An 18134-nucleotide genomic window follows, 5' to 3' on the forward strand; every position below is an offset into this window, starting at 1 on the left:
GCCAAGTTATCCCTTTTTTTAAGGGAAATTCCCTTATGCTGAATAGGCTTCCTTGTGAGAAAAGGGAAAACTTGGCAGCTATGCCCAGCAACTGGCATGAATGTTCAACTCCTGGATACATCTTTTTAACTCAGTGGCCAAACTCCCATTGACATAAATGGATCTGGACTTAGTCCACTTTTTATTTACATGTGATGCTGCTCGTTGGTAGTAGAGTTCATTTCAGTTCTGGCTTAGCCTTTGTGAAATTTATAAGATTTCTTTTTATTAACATCATAATATTTTTATCTGTGCTGTACAGCTACATAGTAAGATTATTATGCCATTAGACTACAAATAGGAACACTCATCTTACAGAAGAAGTGGAACCAACAGAATTAGAAAGGACATGTATCCTTTGACCTTCTGGAGCAAACAGTACAGCTCTCCATCACATCATAGTTCCATAGAAAAGGCAAAAACTATACAGTCAAGATGAAAGTATAGCTTTTTTGTTGGCTCTCTTTTAAACTGAACCAAGTTCAATATTTATAAAGACAGGTTCCAGATTTCCTCTGGGCTGTAACCAAGCCAACTCTAAAAGAAACACTACCTGCCTTTGGCACAGGACTCTCAGATAAAATGCTTTATGTTTCAAGGGATCTCTCCATCCCTGAGGCAGGTACATTCCATGTATAATAAAGGTTTTTGCACCCATTAATACCCTGCCCTACTGAGTTTGTGTTTCCCTTCGAGCTATCCCTTCTTGAAAGAGAATTTTTAAATATGTGACCGCATTTGTTACTGGTTCATCATTCTGAACAACAGATTGATTAGAAAAACCGAATACTTCCAGGAAAAAGGCTAGGGAGATGGTTGGTAGCTTGTGCCCAGCATCCCTGGACTCCCAAACCTTCCTACTGCGCTGTGCTTTCATCCAGCAATGCACAAATCTCCTGTAATCCTCTGGCTAGGATTTCACAGCAGTTTTCTACATAAGGTTTTTACAGAATCATGTACTGCATAAAATCCAGATGACTGAATGGTTGGTTGCCCAGTTCTGTTTTCCCCACAGGCATTTATCAAAGATGATACGGTCTGTATACATAACACTGTATTTGCCTGTGCTTTAACTGTAAAGGAGTCTCTACTTAAACTTTTGAATACCTGTAAATGCTCAAAATAAAAGATATCCATCCTCAAATCAAGATTCATTGTGGGTGGTGGCGGCTATTTTCTGTTCCTCTTATGGAAGTAGTTTTTCAGTCTCAAATTCAGATTCTGAAGCTAGTCGGATCTAGATGCTTGTTACACACATACTTGTACACAAGCTGGCTATACGATTATTATTATCACCACCAGCCTTGTTTTACACCTTTTCCTTTGCTTTATTTTTTAAAAATGAAAGATGAGATCAGCCTTGGATAGACTCCAGGCAGTTGTCCTGTTCAAAATGCATGAGAGTCAATAAAGTTCATATAAAGGGAAAATAGAGTATAAATCAATTCACAATCATGAGTTGTGCCTAAAGCATCTCGTGACCGAATAAGATCTGTATATTTCTGTCCTTTGACTCTTTATTGATTAAAAAAAATGGGGGAAGGTTTTCTATGGTCTATAAATGTATGAAGCAGATCTTCAGTCCACATTTTATATGGATGGGTACAAAACAGAAAAGTTCAGATCCATCACTTCTAGAGCATGGAGTTTGCTATTGATTGTGGGAGGGGGGAATGCTGGGCTGAAATTCTAACTTTAGTAATACATGCAATCAGTGTGGCTTGAGTAATATTTGCAACGGTATAATCAGGAAGGGATTTAGCTCTCACTGTAGTTCCAATGACATTATATTGTCATGTGGTAATAAAAGGACAATCAAATCTTCTTGCATGACCAAAGCTAGTGATTTATGGTAATATTCTTTCTCTGATCTGCTTCAGTGATGATTGGCTGTTGAATGATTATGAGCCGCATAAATATTTATTACAGGAGTTATTAATTGCTGTCATTGGGTCAACTTTATCATTGGGCCAATGGTGCTGATACTACTTCCAGTGATGTTTTAATTTTTGAAGAATTCTATCCACAATATTTACATTTGCATTTTCTGGATTATTAAGAACATTTTTTTTAAAAAAAAATGTACCCAGTAAAACGCTTAAGACAAAAACCAATGAAATATTATAAAAAGATTCAAAGGGCTGCAAGATTGGTATACTTCAACATAAGAAAAATATTACATGGTTTAGCTCCTGGCAGATCTCATATAACAATTGAGACCTGACTATGCTAAGCATTTTGCTAAACCAAGAGCATAAGTGAAGCTCAAGTGAGCAAATTATTAGCATAGACAGCTCTCAATTGTTATATGAGAATTTGTTATCTGTGAATCTTTAGGTCAGATGCTCTCTTCCATATTTCTATTTCTGTTTGTGAAATTTTTCTGTTGCAGTAAATGTTAATCTGTATTCAAGGACACAACAGGAGATTAAACAATGGGGCAGGAGGCCACCTGTGAAGTAGTAATCCAAATTTACCTTCTGTATTCAAAAAGAGGCAACCCTGCTTCCATGACTGCTTTTACAGCACCTAAAGGTAACGTTTAAGGTACCCCTGACTGTTACGACTCTGGGGTTGCAGCGTACATCTTGCTCTATAGGCCGAGGGAGCCGGCTTTTGTCCACAGACAGCTTCTGGGTCATATGGCCAGCATGACTAAGCCGCTTCTGGTGGTGAACCAGAGCAGCACATGGAAACACCAGTTTACCTTCCCACCGGAGCGGTACCTATTTATCTACTTGCACTTTGACGTGCTTTTGAACTGCTAGGTGGGCAGGAGCTGGGACCGAACAGCAGGAGCTCACCTTGTCGCGGGGATTCGAACTGCTGACCTTCTGATCAGCAAGCCCTAGGCTCAGTGGTTTAGACCACAGCGCCACCCGCGTCCCATTTTACAGCACCTACTCCTATGTATAAATTTAGGATCATGTGTCCTATAATCTGCTTCACTGTATTGGTAAATTGCTAGTGTTTAAAAACCATAAGCACAACTGGCCGGTTTTTATTGCCACATATTAAAATATTTTAAATGTTTTATCTTTTAAAGGGAAACACTTTACAAGAATCCTTGCAAACACTTCACAAGAATGCTGTTGGTTCTTAATCATCAACTGATTTGCAGCCTATTTTAAGTTTCCAAAGCAAGTAGTTATTCTCCATATTTTGTCCTTGACATGGAACCTTACAGTTTAGTGTTTTGCAGCCACTAACTCAATCCCAGACCAATAAAAGAATAGAAAATGAGAGGATATTTGAAAAATGCATTAAAATGACAGATGTTTGTGATTTCTAGTGCTTTGTGTGCTTGAAGTACATTAGTGAGTGATGGCAGCATAACTTGATGGTTTGAAGTATGGGGACCTGACAGGCTTTTGCACAGGCACATGTCATTCTTGTGTTATACCATTGTTACATGGAATGCTGACATATTAAGATTCTCAAAGATTTATGATTGGTTCCTGGAAGTTTGCACTAAGGATCTGTCAAGTGATATGAAGACTTGGAACAAAGATTTTGGCAGGCAATTAGACTAACAACATTGAAACCGTATAAGAAAGCATTGCCTAAAGTATATTGAGAAATTTATTAGGATTGTTGTCTCTATAGACCCAGTATTGGCCTGGGTAGAAATAATAAATTATTAGTAGTAGTATTAGTATTAGTCATTTTGAACAAGATTGTTTATTACCTGTTGGATAAAGACTTGCGGTTCATGTTATGAATGGCTGCAAAAAAATAATTTCTGCTTTAAAATGGGAGTACGGACACTCAGGTATATTATTAAAAATTTCAGACTTACATGCATTGGAAAAGGTAATACATCAAATCCAGCAATAAAGCTAGTTATGTTGATATAAAAAATATGGTACCAGTTTGTAAATTTGTAAATGAAATTTAAAACATAACACACACATCCCAAATACATTGCTGTTTAACATATGTCTGTGCTGAGCTAATGCTATATGAGAACAATATCTATTTGGCATTGCAAGTCATTATATAATGTAGAAAGATGACATGAGATGCAACTAATTACAGTGGTACCTTGGTTTATGAACTTAATCTGTTCCAGAAGTCCGTTCTTAAACCAAAGCTTTCTTAAACCAAGATGTGGTTTCTCATAGCAGAGGGGGACTCAATTTACAAATACTCAACAGGAAACGAAACATGTTCTGCTTCCAAAGCAAAGTTCACGAACCAAAACACCCACTTCCAGGTTCTTAATCCACGTTTTTCATAAACTAAGCCGTTCTTAAGCCAAGGTACCACTGTGTGTCCACTTCAGAAAAAGCACAGGAGGAAAAAACGATTTACGCTCCTTGCTTTCTCCATATTAGAGAGCACCAGAGTCTTCAATTCCCCCCCCCCCCCAAAAGTACTGGTCTTGGTAAATCCATAGTTTCATATAACATTGGTTCATCTCTTTATATGCAAAAACTAAAAGAGGTTTTAAAAACTAATGCTCAGCTGATTAGTATGACTGTCTCCCTCCCACTGTCTGTAAGCAGGCCCTTGGTCGTTGCCAACAATCAAGTATTCAGCCATGCAGAACATGCTTTGATTCTATTTCATTTAATACTTGGTATTGGGTCAGCAGCAGTTCACCGCAACAAACACCTGCAACAAAAAAACTACACAGCTGTCTAAGGCTGATTTCTTCTTTCTGTGGATGTTGTTCAGTTAGTTTCTATTCTTTCTAGAATGGGAAAGAGAATGAGATATTTGCTTTCTCCTTACGTTCAGTTGAGATGTGAAGCCATCTACCCTCTGTATCCACATAGCAGAAGGGATTCCAATTTAAAGGAATCCGATTTCACAGCAAACTGAGATGAATCTACTTGCAAAACAAAGCCGCTGTGTAAATGAGGGGGGTGTACTTGTAAATTCAGAAGGTAAAGAATTCGACAAAGAAAACCATGTTCCTTAAAATAGGTCAATGCAACACTTGTTTGTTGCCATTATGGTTGAATCCATAGGGCAGATACAAAATTGCAATGTAGCATGAACATTTCTGGGTGTTCTGTGGCCTGATTGGTAGGCTGGGGGTTCCTCTGCTAAAGTCGGGGAGCATGTTCCCTGAGGACCTATTCCTCTGCAACATTGCTGGTGTTCCACTTTTTGCCCAGATCAGAGTGCTATACAGTCGTACCTGGGATCTCAAACGCCTTGGCTCCCAAACAAATCGGCTCCCGAATGATCAAAACCTGGAAGTGAGTGTTCCAGTTTTCGAACGATTTTTGGAAGCCAAACGTGCAACGTGGCTTCCGATTGGCTGCAGGACTCTCCTGCAGCCAATCGGAAGCCGTGCCTTGGTTTTCGAATGGTTCCGGGAGTCGAACAGACTCCCCGAACACATTCTGTTTGAGAACCAAGGTATGACTACATAGCAAAAATAGGCAACCTTTTTGGCTTGCATTCACTGGTGGGCAGTGAGTTTGCAGGCCATACACATCCTAGCTACCCAAACACAAATTCACAGGGAGAAAACCCACTCACACACGCAGACAGAGGGGAGGTGCATGGTGGGGTCCAAATGAGGTCATTGCATGCATCCCTTCTCCTTGCTGCCTACCTGAATGGCACTGGGAATAGCTCCTTAGCATTTGCAGTGGAGAGGAAGGTGCATGGGAATGAGTCAGTACACCTTTCCTTCCCATGTAAATCAAGCTGCCTACTAAACAGCAGTGTGAGCTGAGAGAAGCATTGTCAATTTAGTGGTGGTGGTAATGATAGGGCAAGGCTGTCTGTGGGGGAAATGTTTAGTGGACTGTCAGGAAGGCTCAGCCAGTGACTGAGGATTAAAGCCCTTTGCACTTCTCTTTTAAATGGGTGGCCAGCCCAAACTCCCTGACCTCTGCTGCCTGCCTGCTTGCTGACAAATGAGAAGTGGAGCTGCTTCAAAGAGGGCTTTTGCAAAGGACTTGCCCTTTGCAAAAGCACTTCTTGAAGCAGCTCCCCCTTTTCTCCTTTAAACATCGGAGTGAACAGGCTGGTAGGGGCAGGGGACTCCCCACTCCTTGCTGCCATTTGCATGTTTGCTCAAAGGCGAAGGGAAACTGATGATATAAATTGCCATTAGAGGCAAAACTGGCCTCAAAGTCAAGAGCTCTGTTCAAACTCCATTGCAATAGTACACAGTTAAATTTCATTGATCAGAGTGTCCTGGAAGGCAGCCACAATATTTACTTAATCAAAATTTAGGTGATCTGGAGTACTATTTACGTGGGGTAATGGTGATGTTTTATTTTGCCTAATGAAGAGTTCTGTATAATTCAAGAACTTGCTTCTAGCTTTTTACCATCTGTTGGGCTGATAAAACAATCACATCACTTGCTGTGCACTGCTTGTGTTGTGGAAACAACACAGTTTTTAAAATGAGCTTGGGTCGTTAGATCATTATTGTTTCCATTTTGCAGAAATGACTTGTGGGGTTCAAATTATTGTTTAGGTGGCACAATCTTCTCATGGGCACTCTTGTTTCTCAGTGACCAAGACCTGGATGGTGAAGAAGGGTGAAGTTAGTCTCTTTAAAAGTTTGTCCACCTAGGTACCTTCTTCAACCCCAGGGGAGACTTGTGTCAGGAGCCAGGGTCTGGAGTGGGTCAGCAATAAAAACATTAGAGTCAGTGAAGTTAACTCTTTATTCAAGAAACCAAAACAGCACAGGCTTAGGGATCACAGTGACTCTTCCCAGTAGTTCTTGTCGCAATGAGGCAGTTGCGACGACTGAATGAGGTTGAAGGGCATTTCACACAACATGTATTCACATCAGCAAATGTAACCTGGTTAAACTGGCAATAAGTATAACATTAGTAACTGGAAAACACAGCTGTTATTATGAGAATTGCTGTTGACTGTATCTATTATTGCCAGGTTATGCTATGTTTGTCCAGATTGTGTGTGTCTGACAAAATTTAGAACTACTTGCATAGAACAAATGTTTTCTATGAATCTGGTAGCTGAGCATTGATGTGAATTTGGATGTTAAGGTCCAAATCTGATTATCCACTGACCACTCTGTTCTTCATCAGATTTAACATGGCATATTCCTGTTCTACATGGGAGAGACTTCTGGTTTGTATGTGAACATTGTTGTGTGTTAGCATTAATCAGAGTACTATTTCTCTATTTTTTGAAGTTCTTGGAATATGAAAACTAATTTTGGAGACAAACTGGATCATGTTGGCAGCAGTAGCTAATTCTAAATTATCTGCAAAAAATGCAGCTGTTACGTTTTGCAACCAACATTGCTGGACTGCTTTAAATCTCACATGACAAGATTTATCCCTGCTGGTATCTGTACTGGTGGGAAGAATAACAGTCCTAAGAGGAGGGATCTTCTGTAGTGTCAACATTCTTGAAAACAAACTAACCTCAAAAAGAGGAAAGGTTGCTACAGAAACTGCACTATAGAGTGCATAAAGAAGAGATTAAAGGAGTTCATATCAGCTGCAAAAATTGATCTGTTTGGACATGGCATTTTTCTGCAATAGATGGGAAATATTCAAGGACAATGAAAACCTTTGTGCTCATACATCATGTCCCATTTCAAGAATGTGATTTCTTCTATTCTCCAGTTTATATATATCCATGGTTTAGTAGATGATAGACAACAAACCTTTCCCCAAATAAAACGCCATAGTGTTTTTAGGGCATGTTTTTAGGTCATGATTTTTTAGTATGGACCTTGGCTTGCTTTTGTACCTTTGAAGGTAGATACATTGCATTGCTTAGGATTTTAAACCTCAGAGGTGTAGTATTACCCTTGTTAAGCAAATGTGCTAGTGGCTTTGTGCTACTCTTTGGGGGAGCTAGTAATACAGAGAAGTATCCTAAATATCCAAATGTTATACCAAAAAGTCTATTAATTTACAAGCAGCACGACATAATGTTTTAACATGTGCAATTGTGTTATGCACCTTACAACAGCTGAAAGTTTGTGTGTGTGTGTGTGTGTGTGTGTGTGTGTGCTTGGAGACCTCATTCCTGAATTGAAATCACAATTGTATGTACAAAACTCCAAGAATTACTGGACTTCTATATACTTCTATACCTGTATGATAGAGTTTAACTACTGTGAAGTTCCCTGCCTTTAAACAGTCACATCAGACTTTTTGGAACTCAAACTTAAATGTTGCACAAGCCAACGGATACTAGCCCAGAAGCTCAAATATTTAAATCTGCTGGACATCAGATTGATATGTGATATGAACCTGACCAAAACATCAGACTTGCACACTCCCTTCTTCTCCTGCTTCTTGTTACATATGAGCCTTCTTGTTACATATGAATCAAAGATTGAGGTTTAAGCCAGCACGGCCAGCCATGAGGCAAACGGCGGCAGCTGCCTCAGGTGACAGAATCCAAGGGGATGGCCGTACTACAGGTTCCCCTCCCCACTGCTGGCAAAAGAAGCTGCAGTGGCTTCTAGTAAGATCTCACAAGAGACCCTCATGATCTTGTATGGCTCTCATGAGAACTCACTAGAAGCCACCCACCTGCACCCCCTGCTGTTTCTGGAGAAGTGAGGAGAAGCAGGTTCTGGTAAGATCTCACTAGATCTGATTGGAAGCCACTGCTGCTTCTCCTCACTCATCAAGAGCCACTGCAAGCTCCCCCTGCCCCACCAGAGAAGTGAGAAGAAGCGGCTTTGGTGGTAGTTTCTGAATTCCAGCGACATTTCATGGGGCACTCATGAGATCTTGCAGGGCAACCCTGTAAGTGAGCCTTTGGTGAAGCATTGGGGGCACCTTCTTATTTCTCCCCAGGCGGTAAAACAGGATGCGCCACCTCCATTCATAACAGTCTTTGTTTTAAGACAGGATTTTTTTAAAGGGGAAACTTAAAGCTTATGAAACCCACCTTCCAGCCACACTTTTGCGTGTGCATGATCCCAAGGCTCATGCACACAGCTCTGGATTAATTATGGTTTGGAATTACATGTAAACATGACTGTTTTCTTACAAACTAGTACAGTGATCTGTAATATACTGTGGGGGGGGGGTTGTGCTTCCAAGTGACCCAACTGCCTAATGAATTTAGGTTGCAGTCTCATACCCACTTAGCTGGGAACAAGCCCCATTAGACTCACTGGGACTTACATCTGAGTAAACATGTATAGGATTGCACTGCTAATGAAAGATGTCAAGCCACTGCCTTCTCTTTAAATCTGCAAATGCATTGCGGTAGCATATAAACAGCTTTATTTTTTTCCATAGATTGCTGGAGGTAAGATGAATGAAATGCAGTAGGCTTTAATTCTGGCAGTTCAATGAAATGGAAAAGAAGCCATGAATGAATCCCATTGTGGAAAGCAGCTTTTGGCTATTAAGATTAATTAAAGGTTTATTAGCTTAAGATGTGGTGTAGTGGTTAGAGTGTTGGGTTAGGACCTGAGAGACCAGGGTTCAATTCCCCACTCAGCCATGAAGCTCACTGGGTGGCCTTGGGCCAGTCACTGCCTCTCAGCCTAACCTATCTCACAGGGTTGTTGTGAGGAAGAAATGGGGAGGAGGCAGTAGTGGAGCAAGGTGGGTGCGGCCCGCCCTGGGTGTCATCCATGAGGGGGTGACATCGCCGTGGGCAGCACCCCCCGGATGCTCGGCACCACCAGTGCTGCCCCCTGGGACATGCACCCCCACGGGCAGCTAGCCTTGCCCCTGCAGGCCACTCTGGGTGCCGGAGCAGCTAGCTACGCCTCTGGGAGAAGGAGAAGTCTGTACCCCACCTTGAGCTCCTTGAAGGAAAGGTGGGATATACAGTAAATGCAATAATAAACATACTAATAAAACCACCTCTGGACCACAAGTGCCAATGTACAGTTCTATACAGGGCTCTGTTGTGTCGTGCCCTATCACTCCATTGCTAGAGTGCACCAGTGACACTGGAGAAGATTTAGTTTTGAGTGTTTCTAAATTTCAAAACTACAAAAAATAAAGACGAATGCATGTGGCAATTATAGGACAGCAAGTTCAAAGTGATTTGCATAAATCAGGGTTGAGAGTGCATTGTAAGAGGCTCATGCAATTCAGTGTGCAGAGAGAATCTAAGATGTGTGAGTGCAGGCACGCTTAGGTTTGTTTTAGCTTTGTTTGCTGCCATTGTATGGCTTCATGCCAACAAAGTCTTTGTAATGGTTCCCTGTCCTCATTTTAATAACCGTTATTTTCTAAGTGCATTACCTCATTTTCTGGCTGCCAGCCAGATATGACCTGATGGAAAGGGGGAGGGGGAGAGAGAAATGTTTTACTTTCTATCTCTTCATCCATACTTTTTTCATTAAAAGGGGGGGAAATCTACTGTTTAAGGAAAATCAATCGTATTCAGTAGCTATTGAGAGAGGTTAAAATGGTACATGGCTGGCAGTGCATTTTAATGACCAGCAAACTTTAATCCCAAGCCAACCTGCTACAATGAGGAAATTGAACTATAAAATATCACTGACGCTTTCTTTTTCGCAGCTTGGGTACACGGTGACCCCAGAAAAGTAGCTTACCCAACTGACAGCTATGGGCAGTTCTGTGGTCAAAAGGACACGCCTAATGAGTAAGTACCAAGATATTCCTTTGCCTTCACTTTTCATGATGCATGAAAGGGAGAATTATACTTCTGTCTCCTGGAAGTCTTAATGGAAGGATGAGGGAGGACCCTGCCTTCCCTCAGTGGTTTCTCTGTGTTGACTCCAATTAAGATTTATATTTTTAAAAAGCTAAGTGATCAAAGCAAAACCATTGTACATGTGCAGTCCGAAGGCTGTTCATAATTCAGTAAAATGCAATTACGTCATGCATCCCAGTGATTAGAATGCCACACTTTATAAAATGCATTGGAGCTGATTAGCCAGCATAAGTTGGAACGTTTAATTGAAATGTCTTCTGAGAAATTGTTCCTGTCATTCCAAGAAGAAAAATAAATCCTAAGTACCACAGGCTGCATCTCATCTCTGTAAACTAGATACCCCTTGCTCAGTGGGTACCACATGCCAGCAGCAGAAAAACAGCAAAGGAGAATTCTACCACTGGCTGCTACCAGCTTAAAAGAATGCACTTTATTTTCGTTCAGGAAATTCCTGTAAATTCAGGTCTGAACTTTGGGCCAAGAGCCACTCACAACTTCTCCCTGCAGATCACCCACATTAATGTCCCTATGTTATCACAGTGTTTTGAGCACCTAAAAGCAACTCTATAGAATCTGGGTCTGGTGGGTTATCCATCCAATCATCTGTTGTAAAGCATAATATATTTTATAGACAAAGCATCCTGTACAGTATTTTATTTTTTTGAATACCTAGGAAGCCTTCCTGAACAATAGATAGGATACTTTTAGATTAGATCAGGCATCCCCAAACTTTGGCCCTCCAGCTGTTTTGGACTACAATTCCCATCTTCCCCAACCACTGGTCCTGTTAACTAGGGATCATGGGAGTTGTAGGCCAAAACATCTGGAGGGCTGCAGTTTGGGGATGCCTGGATTTAGATGATCTGCCATGTTGAGCCATTCTTTCCCTTTGCTTTCCAATTCCCAATTCCCAGCTGCACCACTTCCCAATATTGTTATACTGCCTTTAAACAGTAAAATCCTTCTCTCTCTCTCTCTCTCTCTCTCTCTCTCTCTCTCTCTCTCTCTCTCTCTCTCTCTCTCTCTATATATATATATATATATATATATATAATTGAGAAGGATTTTACTGTTTAAAGGCAGTATAACAGTAGTACTGTGACTACTACTATTGTAACACAGAGGTAGCCAGTGGAAAGCCCTCAAGATTCTGCAGTGCTACAATTCCCACAATCCCTGGCCATTGGCTTTAACTGATGAGAGGTATAGCCAGCAACATGTGGAAGGCACCAAGTTTTCTTCCCTTGCATTCACGTGTTCCTACTTACAACCTCATAGATGCATACTGACACATAGAAGGAGTTGTTGATTTTTTATTATTGTGGTGGTGGTGTCAAATTCTCTTAGCTTATTTGCCCTATGTCCAAAACAATAATCAATCCAGCAAACACAATCAATATTCATTATTGTATTTCAGACTTCAAACAATTTAACACCCTTCCCCCATTTGCACTGTGTTTCCTTTGCACTGAAATCAGTGGGGTGGAATGAAGCAGTGACAGCAAAATCAAATAATTTATGCAATTACGTAATTTACAGAAGTTACATAGTTTCACCACAGTGGCCAGCCAAAAATAATAATATAGGTTTTGGTGGAAGATGAACTGCAATGGAACAGAAACAGTGCTCCATGCCACCTACGGGGCAGAACGGAAAACAATGCCAACTTACAACCCTAGGACAACATAGGAAAATATTTGTTTCCACTTCAGAATTCTGTAAAGGAAACAATTGCCCATAGCATTACCAAAACATGACAGAAATCTCACAATAAATGTTGAAATAGCATGAATTCACTGCAAATGAACCCAGTGGTATCAATTGGCAATGATTCCCTTTTGGACCGAGTTCAGAGCTTGATTGCTCCATTGGCATTCCATGCACTATGTTCAAAACAGTAAAAGCATTTGCTTCTGTTGCATCAACTGTGGCAAGAAGACTCCTGCAAGGGGGTGGGAGTTATGATATCTTCACTGTAAACAAATTGCATTTGAATATATGGATTCTCCCACTGCAATTCAATGCACACTTAGCTCAGCGTAAGTCTCACTCAGGCGTTTACTTATGAGTGGATATGTATAGAATTGTGCTGTGATGGTACCGTTCAAACCACCACTCCTTGCCAGTGGGGCTTTGCAGAGCTGCAGAGCCACTGTTGCATTCTCAGGATGGCTGACCAAGACAGTCACAGTGGAAATCGTGGGTAGCCAGGATGATAGAGCCTGATGCTGTTATGGGGGTTTTCAGTTGTACCCCACAGTGGCAATGTTGGTGGAAGACCAGCTTAGCCAGCAGAACGAACTGGAGGGATCTCTCCGGTCAACCCACATATTCCACATTTGTGTGAAGGGGGTGGCTTCCTCTATGGATGTATTAAGTGTCATAGAGCCAAATTACTTTTTTAAAAAAGCAAGCATGATTTTGGGGCCAATTTGCATGTGTTAATTCATTTCAATAAATCAGCATTTAAAACAATGGTTATAACAAACCACATGCAGTTTTGAACAACTAGCTGGGAAACAAAAAAAGTTTCGGATAAGCCTGACACACTGACCCAAAGCTTGACATTAAAGATCTAGAGGCTGGCCCTAATTCATGTCTTGAGGGAAATTAAATTTGGAGATGGATACTAATCTCTGTGTTAATGCCCTTTAGAGTCCCTTGGCACAAAGCAATAAAATGCAAATAAATGTTCCACTGTTTTAAACAAATACTACACCAAGCAAATATTTTAGAAGATTTGATACTTGGGCATTCATAGACTAGGTATAGGGGGAATTGAATTACAACAATGCAGAATTAATTCCATTTTGTCTTATCTAACACCATTCCTGGGGACCCATCAGCACCTTAATCCATCTATTTGCTAATCTCCATGTAAGTCCTAAATTTGTTTTGCATTCAGAAGACTATAGCTCCAACATGAAATAAAGCTTGCCTTTGAAGGAGACAGTCATACATTGCCGAGCTTTTTTACTGGATCTACCAGCTAATTGTATGAATGTGAGTTTCCAAAGTTGTAGTAATGTAGAATACTTGTCTGAACTTTGAATATGCAAGCTTCCTTATTACCTAATCACCATATATGTCTTCTGTGGCCTCTTTGTGTTTTCTGACTTGAATTGGTTCAGAGTTATTGACAGAGGTTGGAAAAAGCAGATAGTCAGCAAAGTGTTCACAGACTCACATGCTATCAATCTTCTTCACACATTTTCTGGTTAGCATGGATGAATGTGAAAAAGGCCTATTATCGCCAACCTTTCAGGAGAACAGTGCTGCAGCTAATGGGAGCCAGTTTTATGTTCTGCATGTTCCTGGGCAGAAATGAATGAGTTAATTCTCCCCCTCTCCCTTTCAGAGTCACCAATATGTCAGCTCTAGTGTGTGTGTCTTACATACAATCCATTTTAGTACTTTTCGATAGAAGATTCTTGGGACTTTATCTAATCCACAGGTTCCCTTATGCAAAGAAATTCTTGATTGATTTTTTAGTGCCACCTTGTGATTAACATAAAAACCACCAGTTTATTTGTGCAGTGTAGCATGTGTTTGAACACCTACTACGTATATGTACAAGATAGATTCAGAATACACTAGAAGTACTATATGGCTAGGTGACAAAGCTTTAACCTATGAGATCTAGAATCAGGTTAATATATGTGACTAAGTGCATTGTGATCTACTCCACAGGGAAGTACCTGTATTGTCCTTCCCATAATTAGAGTTCAGATGTGCTTCCGTCAATTCCCTTGAGAATTCTTTTGCTCTGTTTTCTTTATTTTTTTGTTGTGGTCTCTTAAGTGATTCTATTATGGATTCATACATACTGTGGATTATTACTGTGAATATACATGGAGTTATTATTTCATACCTATTCATTTGCAGGAACAAGACAATTTTGTTTTACTTTAACATTCTGAAATGTGCCAGCCCTCTAGTGCTAATAAACCTACAGTGCCCTACAACACAGGTATGTAAATGACAGACAGATTCAGAGCACAAGGAGTATCACTTACCAGAGCTACTTCTTAAAGTGAAGGTTTTTAGAAGTACTGTTGGCTTTCTCTACAGTGGTGGTGGGAGAGGGATGATAAATACGGGTCCTGAAAATATTGTGTATGTGAACATCTGTAAACGTACTGCTGTGACTTCTGCTCTGGTCAGACCTCACCTGGAGTACTGTGTCCAGTTCTGGGCACCACAGTTCAAGGAGGATACTGACAAGCTGGAACATGTCCAGAAGAGGGCAACCAAAATGGTCAAAGGCCTGGAAACAATGCCTTATGAGGAACGGCTTAGGGAGCTGGGTATGTTTAGCCTGGAGAAGAGAAGGTTAAGGGGTGATTTGATAGCCATGTTCAAATATATAAAAGGATGTCATATAGAGGAGGGAGAAAGGTTGTTTTCTGCTGCTCCAGAGAAGCGGACACGGAGCAATGGATTCAAACTACAAGAAAGAAGATTCCACCTAAACATTAGGAAGAACTTTCTGACAGTAAGAGCTGTTCGGCAGTGGAATTTGCTACCAAGGAGTGTGGTGGAGTCTCCTTCTTTGGAGGTCTTTAAGCAGAGGCTTGACAGCCATATGTCAAGAATGCTTTGATGGTGTTTCCTGCTTGGCAGGGGGTTGGACTGGATGGCCCTTGTGGTCTCTTCCAACTCTATGATTCTATGACTTCCCCAGGTTGCTGGGTGTCCTGACACGCTCTAGAGTCCTGGGTGCTGGGGTTTAATCAGTGTTTTGAGAATTAAGGCGAGTTAACAGGCTTTGACAGTGCCAAAAGGCACAGGCTAAGCTTCTTTTCCAGTCCAGGGCATTGCCTGAAACTGTATATCCACTTACCTGGGATCTGAATGGGACTTATTTCTCAACAAATATGAATAGGATTGTGCTGTTACAGGTTTTACAAATGAGCTTTATATGGGATTTATTTTGAAAGAAATAGGAAAAAGCCAGCATTTAAACATATACTTATACTATACATCAGTGGTTCCCAATTGTTGCTCCGTTGACTCCAGGAGGTCTGCCTAAGCTACCCAGGGAATCCATGGCTCCATTGACATAACAAAAACTACCATAGAAATATCAAAGTTTTGAAAAGTAAGGGGTCCATGGCTTGGCTTTTGAAAAACATGGTCTGCAGTAATTGGAAACCACTCTCTCTCTCTCTGTGTGTGTGTGTGTGTGTGTGTGTGTGTGTGTGTGTGTGATTACAGCATGCAAATTAAATGTGCTAATATATTGGATTTATATTGCAAGGGGTTCAGCCTGTTTAAAGGAGGAGATGTTCAAAGGAGACCATGTGTGCAAAATTAAAATGCAGCATATCTATGAAGTTTCATTGAAAAGCTGTGTTTTGTATCCTCCCATCCTAGGTAATTATCTGCTGGTGTAGCAGATACTGGGATCAGGAAATAAACTGAAGCACTCTGTGTGAACTTGATTGCCATGTATTATATGACTTTAGAAAGAGTTATGGCCTGAATAAAGCACAGGCTAGCTTTAACCCGTGTACAATAATGAAATCTTTATTTGCTTTTGACTGAGCTACTGAAAGTGAAAGTGGTTGGCTCTGCAAATACCCTGTTAGGGCAAAACCATTTTAACAGTTGCACACTTCACTGATTAATGTTTGTGTACTGTGCGAACTACACTGCATGGGCACCTACTGAATTGCCTTCAAAAGTATTTGTAAGCACTTGGAAGCCTTGAGAAAATGCCTTCTTCCAAGTACTTCATTTAAAAAGAAAAAGGATTAATAAACAGATTTAAAAATCAAATACTTCTATCAGGCAGGAAGATTTGGGGAAAATGCTGCAGCTGGTGAAAATGTCATACTGTCTCCTCTGTGTTTCAAACGTGTTTATCTTCAAGATACTGCAAGGATAAAAAAATGTGGTGTCTGTTTCTAAGTGCTGTGCTAAGTAGGCATTCTGATGAAATGAATTACTCTCAGAGATGGCTTTTATTTTGTCCAACTGCTTTGATAATTCAACTTTCTCATCTTCCCGTGTTGCTTAGATCAATGTGCATTTTTCTTTTCTTAAAGCTTTGTGTCTCAAAGTGCCCAGACAGGTTTGCAACCTACATAGACATGCAATCTTCCTACAGATATAACAAAAGTTATTGGGAATACTACAGACAGTTTTGCAAGCCTGGCTTTAGCAAGCCATGGAAGGTGAGTATAGATAAGATATTATGATGTGAATATTACTTTTATCTGTCCAAAGTGGGTGGGGACTTAGCAGGTTTATATCTCCATAGCTGTACATGGCTTGTGTTTTTTTTAACTCTATTGTTGGTTACAGCTATGTTATTCCTGGTGCAGATTATACCCAAAGACTCCAGTATGACCAGCAATGGGCAAGAGGTTTCCTTCTATTGATACATTTTATAATTAAAATGCTATTTTGATAAGAGTTTCAAAAATCTTCATCCTTAGTCTTGTAACTAAAATATTAAAAATTAAGTTGGTCATAAGAAAAGAGGAAACCCATCACCAAAGAAAGGAAACAAAAGAGGGCACAGAGTTAGATAAAAATTCCATGTACTAATCTATATTTAAATCTTAAATTAAATTATACATTTATATGTAAATCTAGAACTAATGGGCCATACCCAGTGCTGCAGCTCCAATGGCGGAAAGGACTTTCATGTCATGGCGGAACTTCCTCATCCTCTGCTTTCCTCTCCTGCTCCCCCGCCCAAAGAAATTGGCTCTGGGAGGCAACAGGGGAGGAGAAGAAATTGCACTAGCCAATTACTATAATTTAAATAGATATAAAAAATTTCTCACACAATGGGGAAGTCTGCAACTAGGTGACGCTTGTTCCATTTTGGTCTGCTGTCTTTTTACTTACCATACTTTTGAAGGTATATCTTTAAACCGGGCTTGGATTGGTTCTTCCACAGTGACCAGTTTATTCATTTATAGGATAAGGGAATGGGTATTAGCCTTGGAAATTAATTCTTACCTTGTAATCACATTATAAGTTTGAAACAACTTGATAGCTTTAAAAACAAATATTCAAACCTACTTTAATATTCACCTCATACTGAAAACCCCTTGCTGAGTCCTGATTGCAGCCTTAAGTTAATTATGTTAATAGTGTTAAAAGGTAATTTTATTCCTACCTGCGATGAGCACAAGGCCACCTGCTTGAAGCTTTCTCTGTTCAAGGGTTTTTGTCTGATGCCTACTGTTTTGTTTTCATTGTTAGCAGGATGCCAGAGAGTCACGGCTCCATCCTATTTTTCATTTAGATGCTCTACTGTGGCCTCAATCAAATAATCTGCAAGGGTTTTAAAAAGCATATTTTTAAAAAAGAAAGAAAAAGGGGAACGCTATAGATTCAATTGTCACATGATTATTTCTAACTTTGGGTTTTTCTTTCGGTTTCCAGTCTGTGGCCCAAGTTATGCGTGATGAAGATTGTCCTTCCATGATCATTCCAAGCCGGCCTTGTGAGTATTTGAA

The 18134-nt window shown here is 40.3% G+C and overlaps 1 protein-coding gene across 6 annotated transcripts in view; it reads left to right on the forward strand.

Annotated features, from left to right (window-relative positions):
* SLC44A5 (solute carrier family 44 member 5) overlaps positions 1-18134 on the forward strand; it is a 176019-nt gene that overhangs the window by 102480 nt on the left and 55405 nt on the right. For all 6 annotated transcript variants that reach the window (XR_015950811.1, XR_015950810.1, XM_088673229.1 and 3 more), the window contains 4 exons: positions 10500-10584; positions 14542-14626; positions 16707-16835; positions 18061-18121. Coding sequence is in view for 4 of the 6 variants with exons in the window: in XM_088673229.1 (XP_088529355.1) it covers positions 10500-10584; positions 14542-14626; positions 16707-16835; positions 18061-18121 (360 nt within the window). In the remaining 2 variants the exon portion in view is untranslated. The remainder of the gene's footprint in view (positions 1-10499; positions 10585-14541; positions 14627-16706; positions 16836-18060; positions 18122-18134) is intronic.

The sequence above is a fragment of the Zootoca vivipara genome, chromosome 7 (genome assembly GCF_965207765.1).
Source record: "Zootoca vivipara chromosome 7, rZooViv2.hap1.1, whole genome shotgun sequence".
NCBI lineage: Eukaryota > Metazoa > Chordata > Lepidosauria > Squamata > Lacertidae > Zootoca > Zootoca vivipara.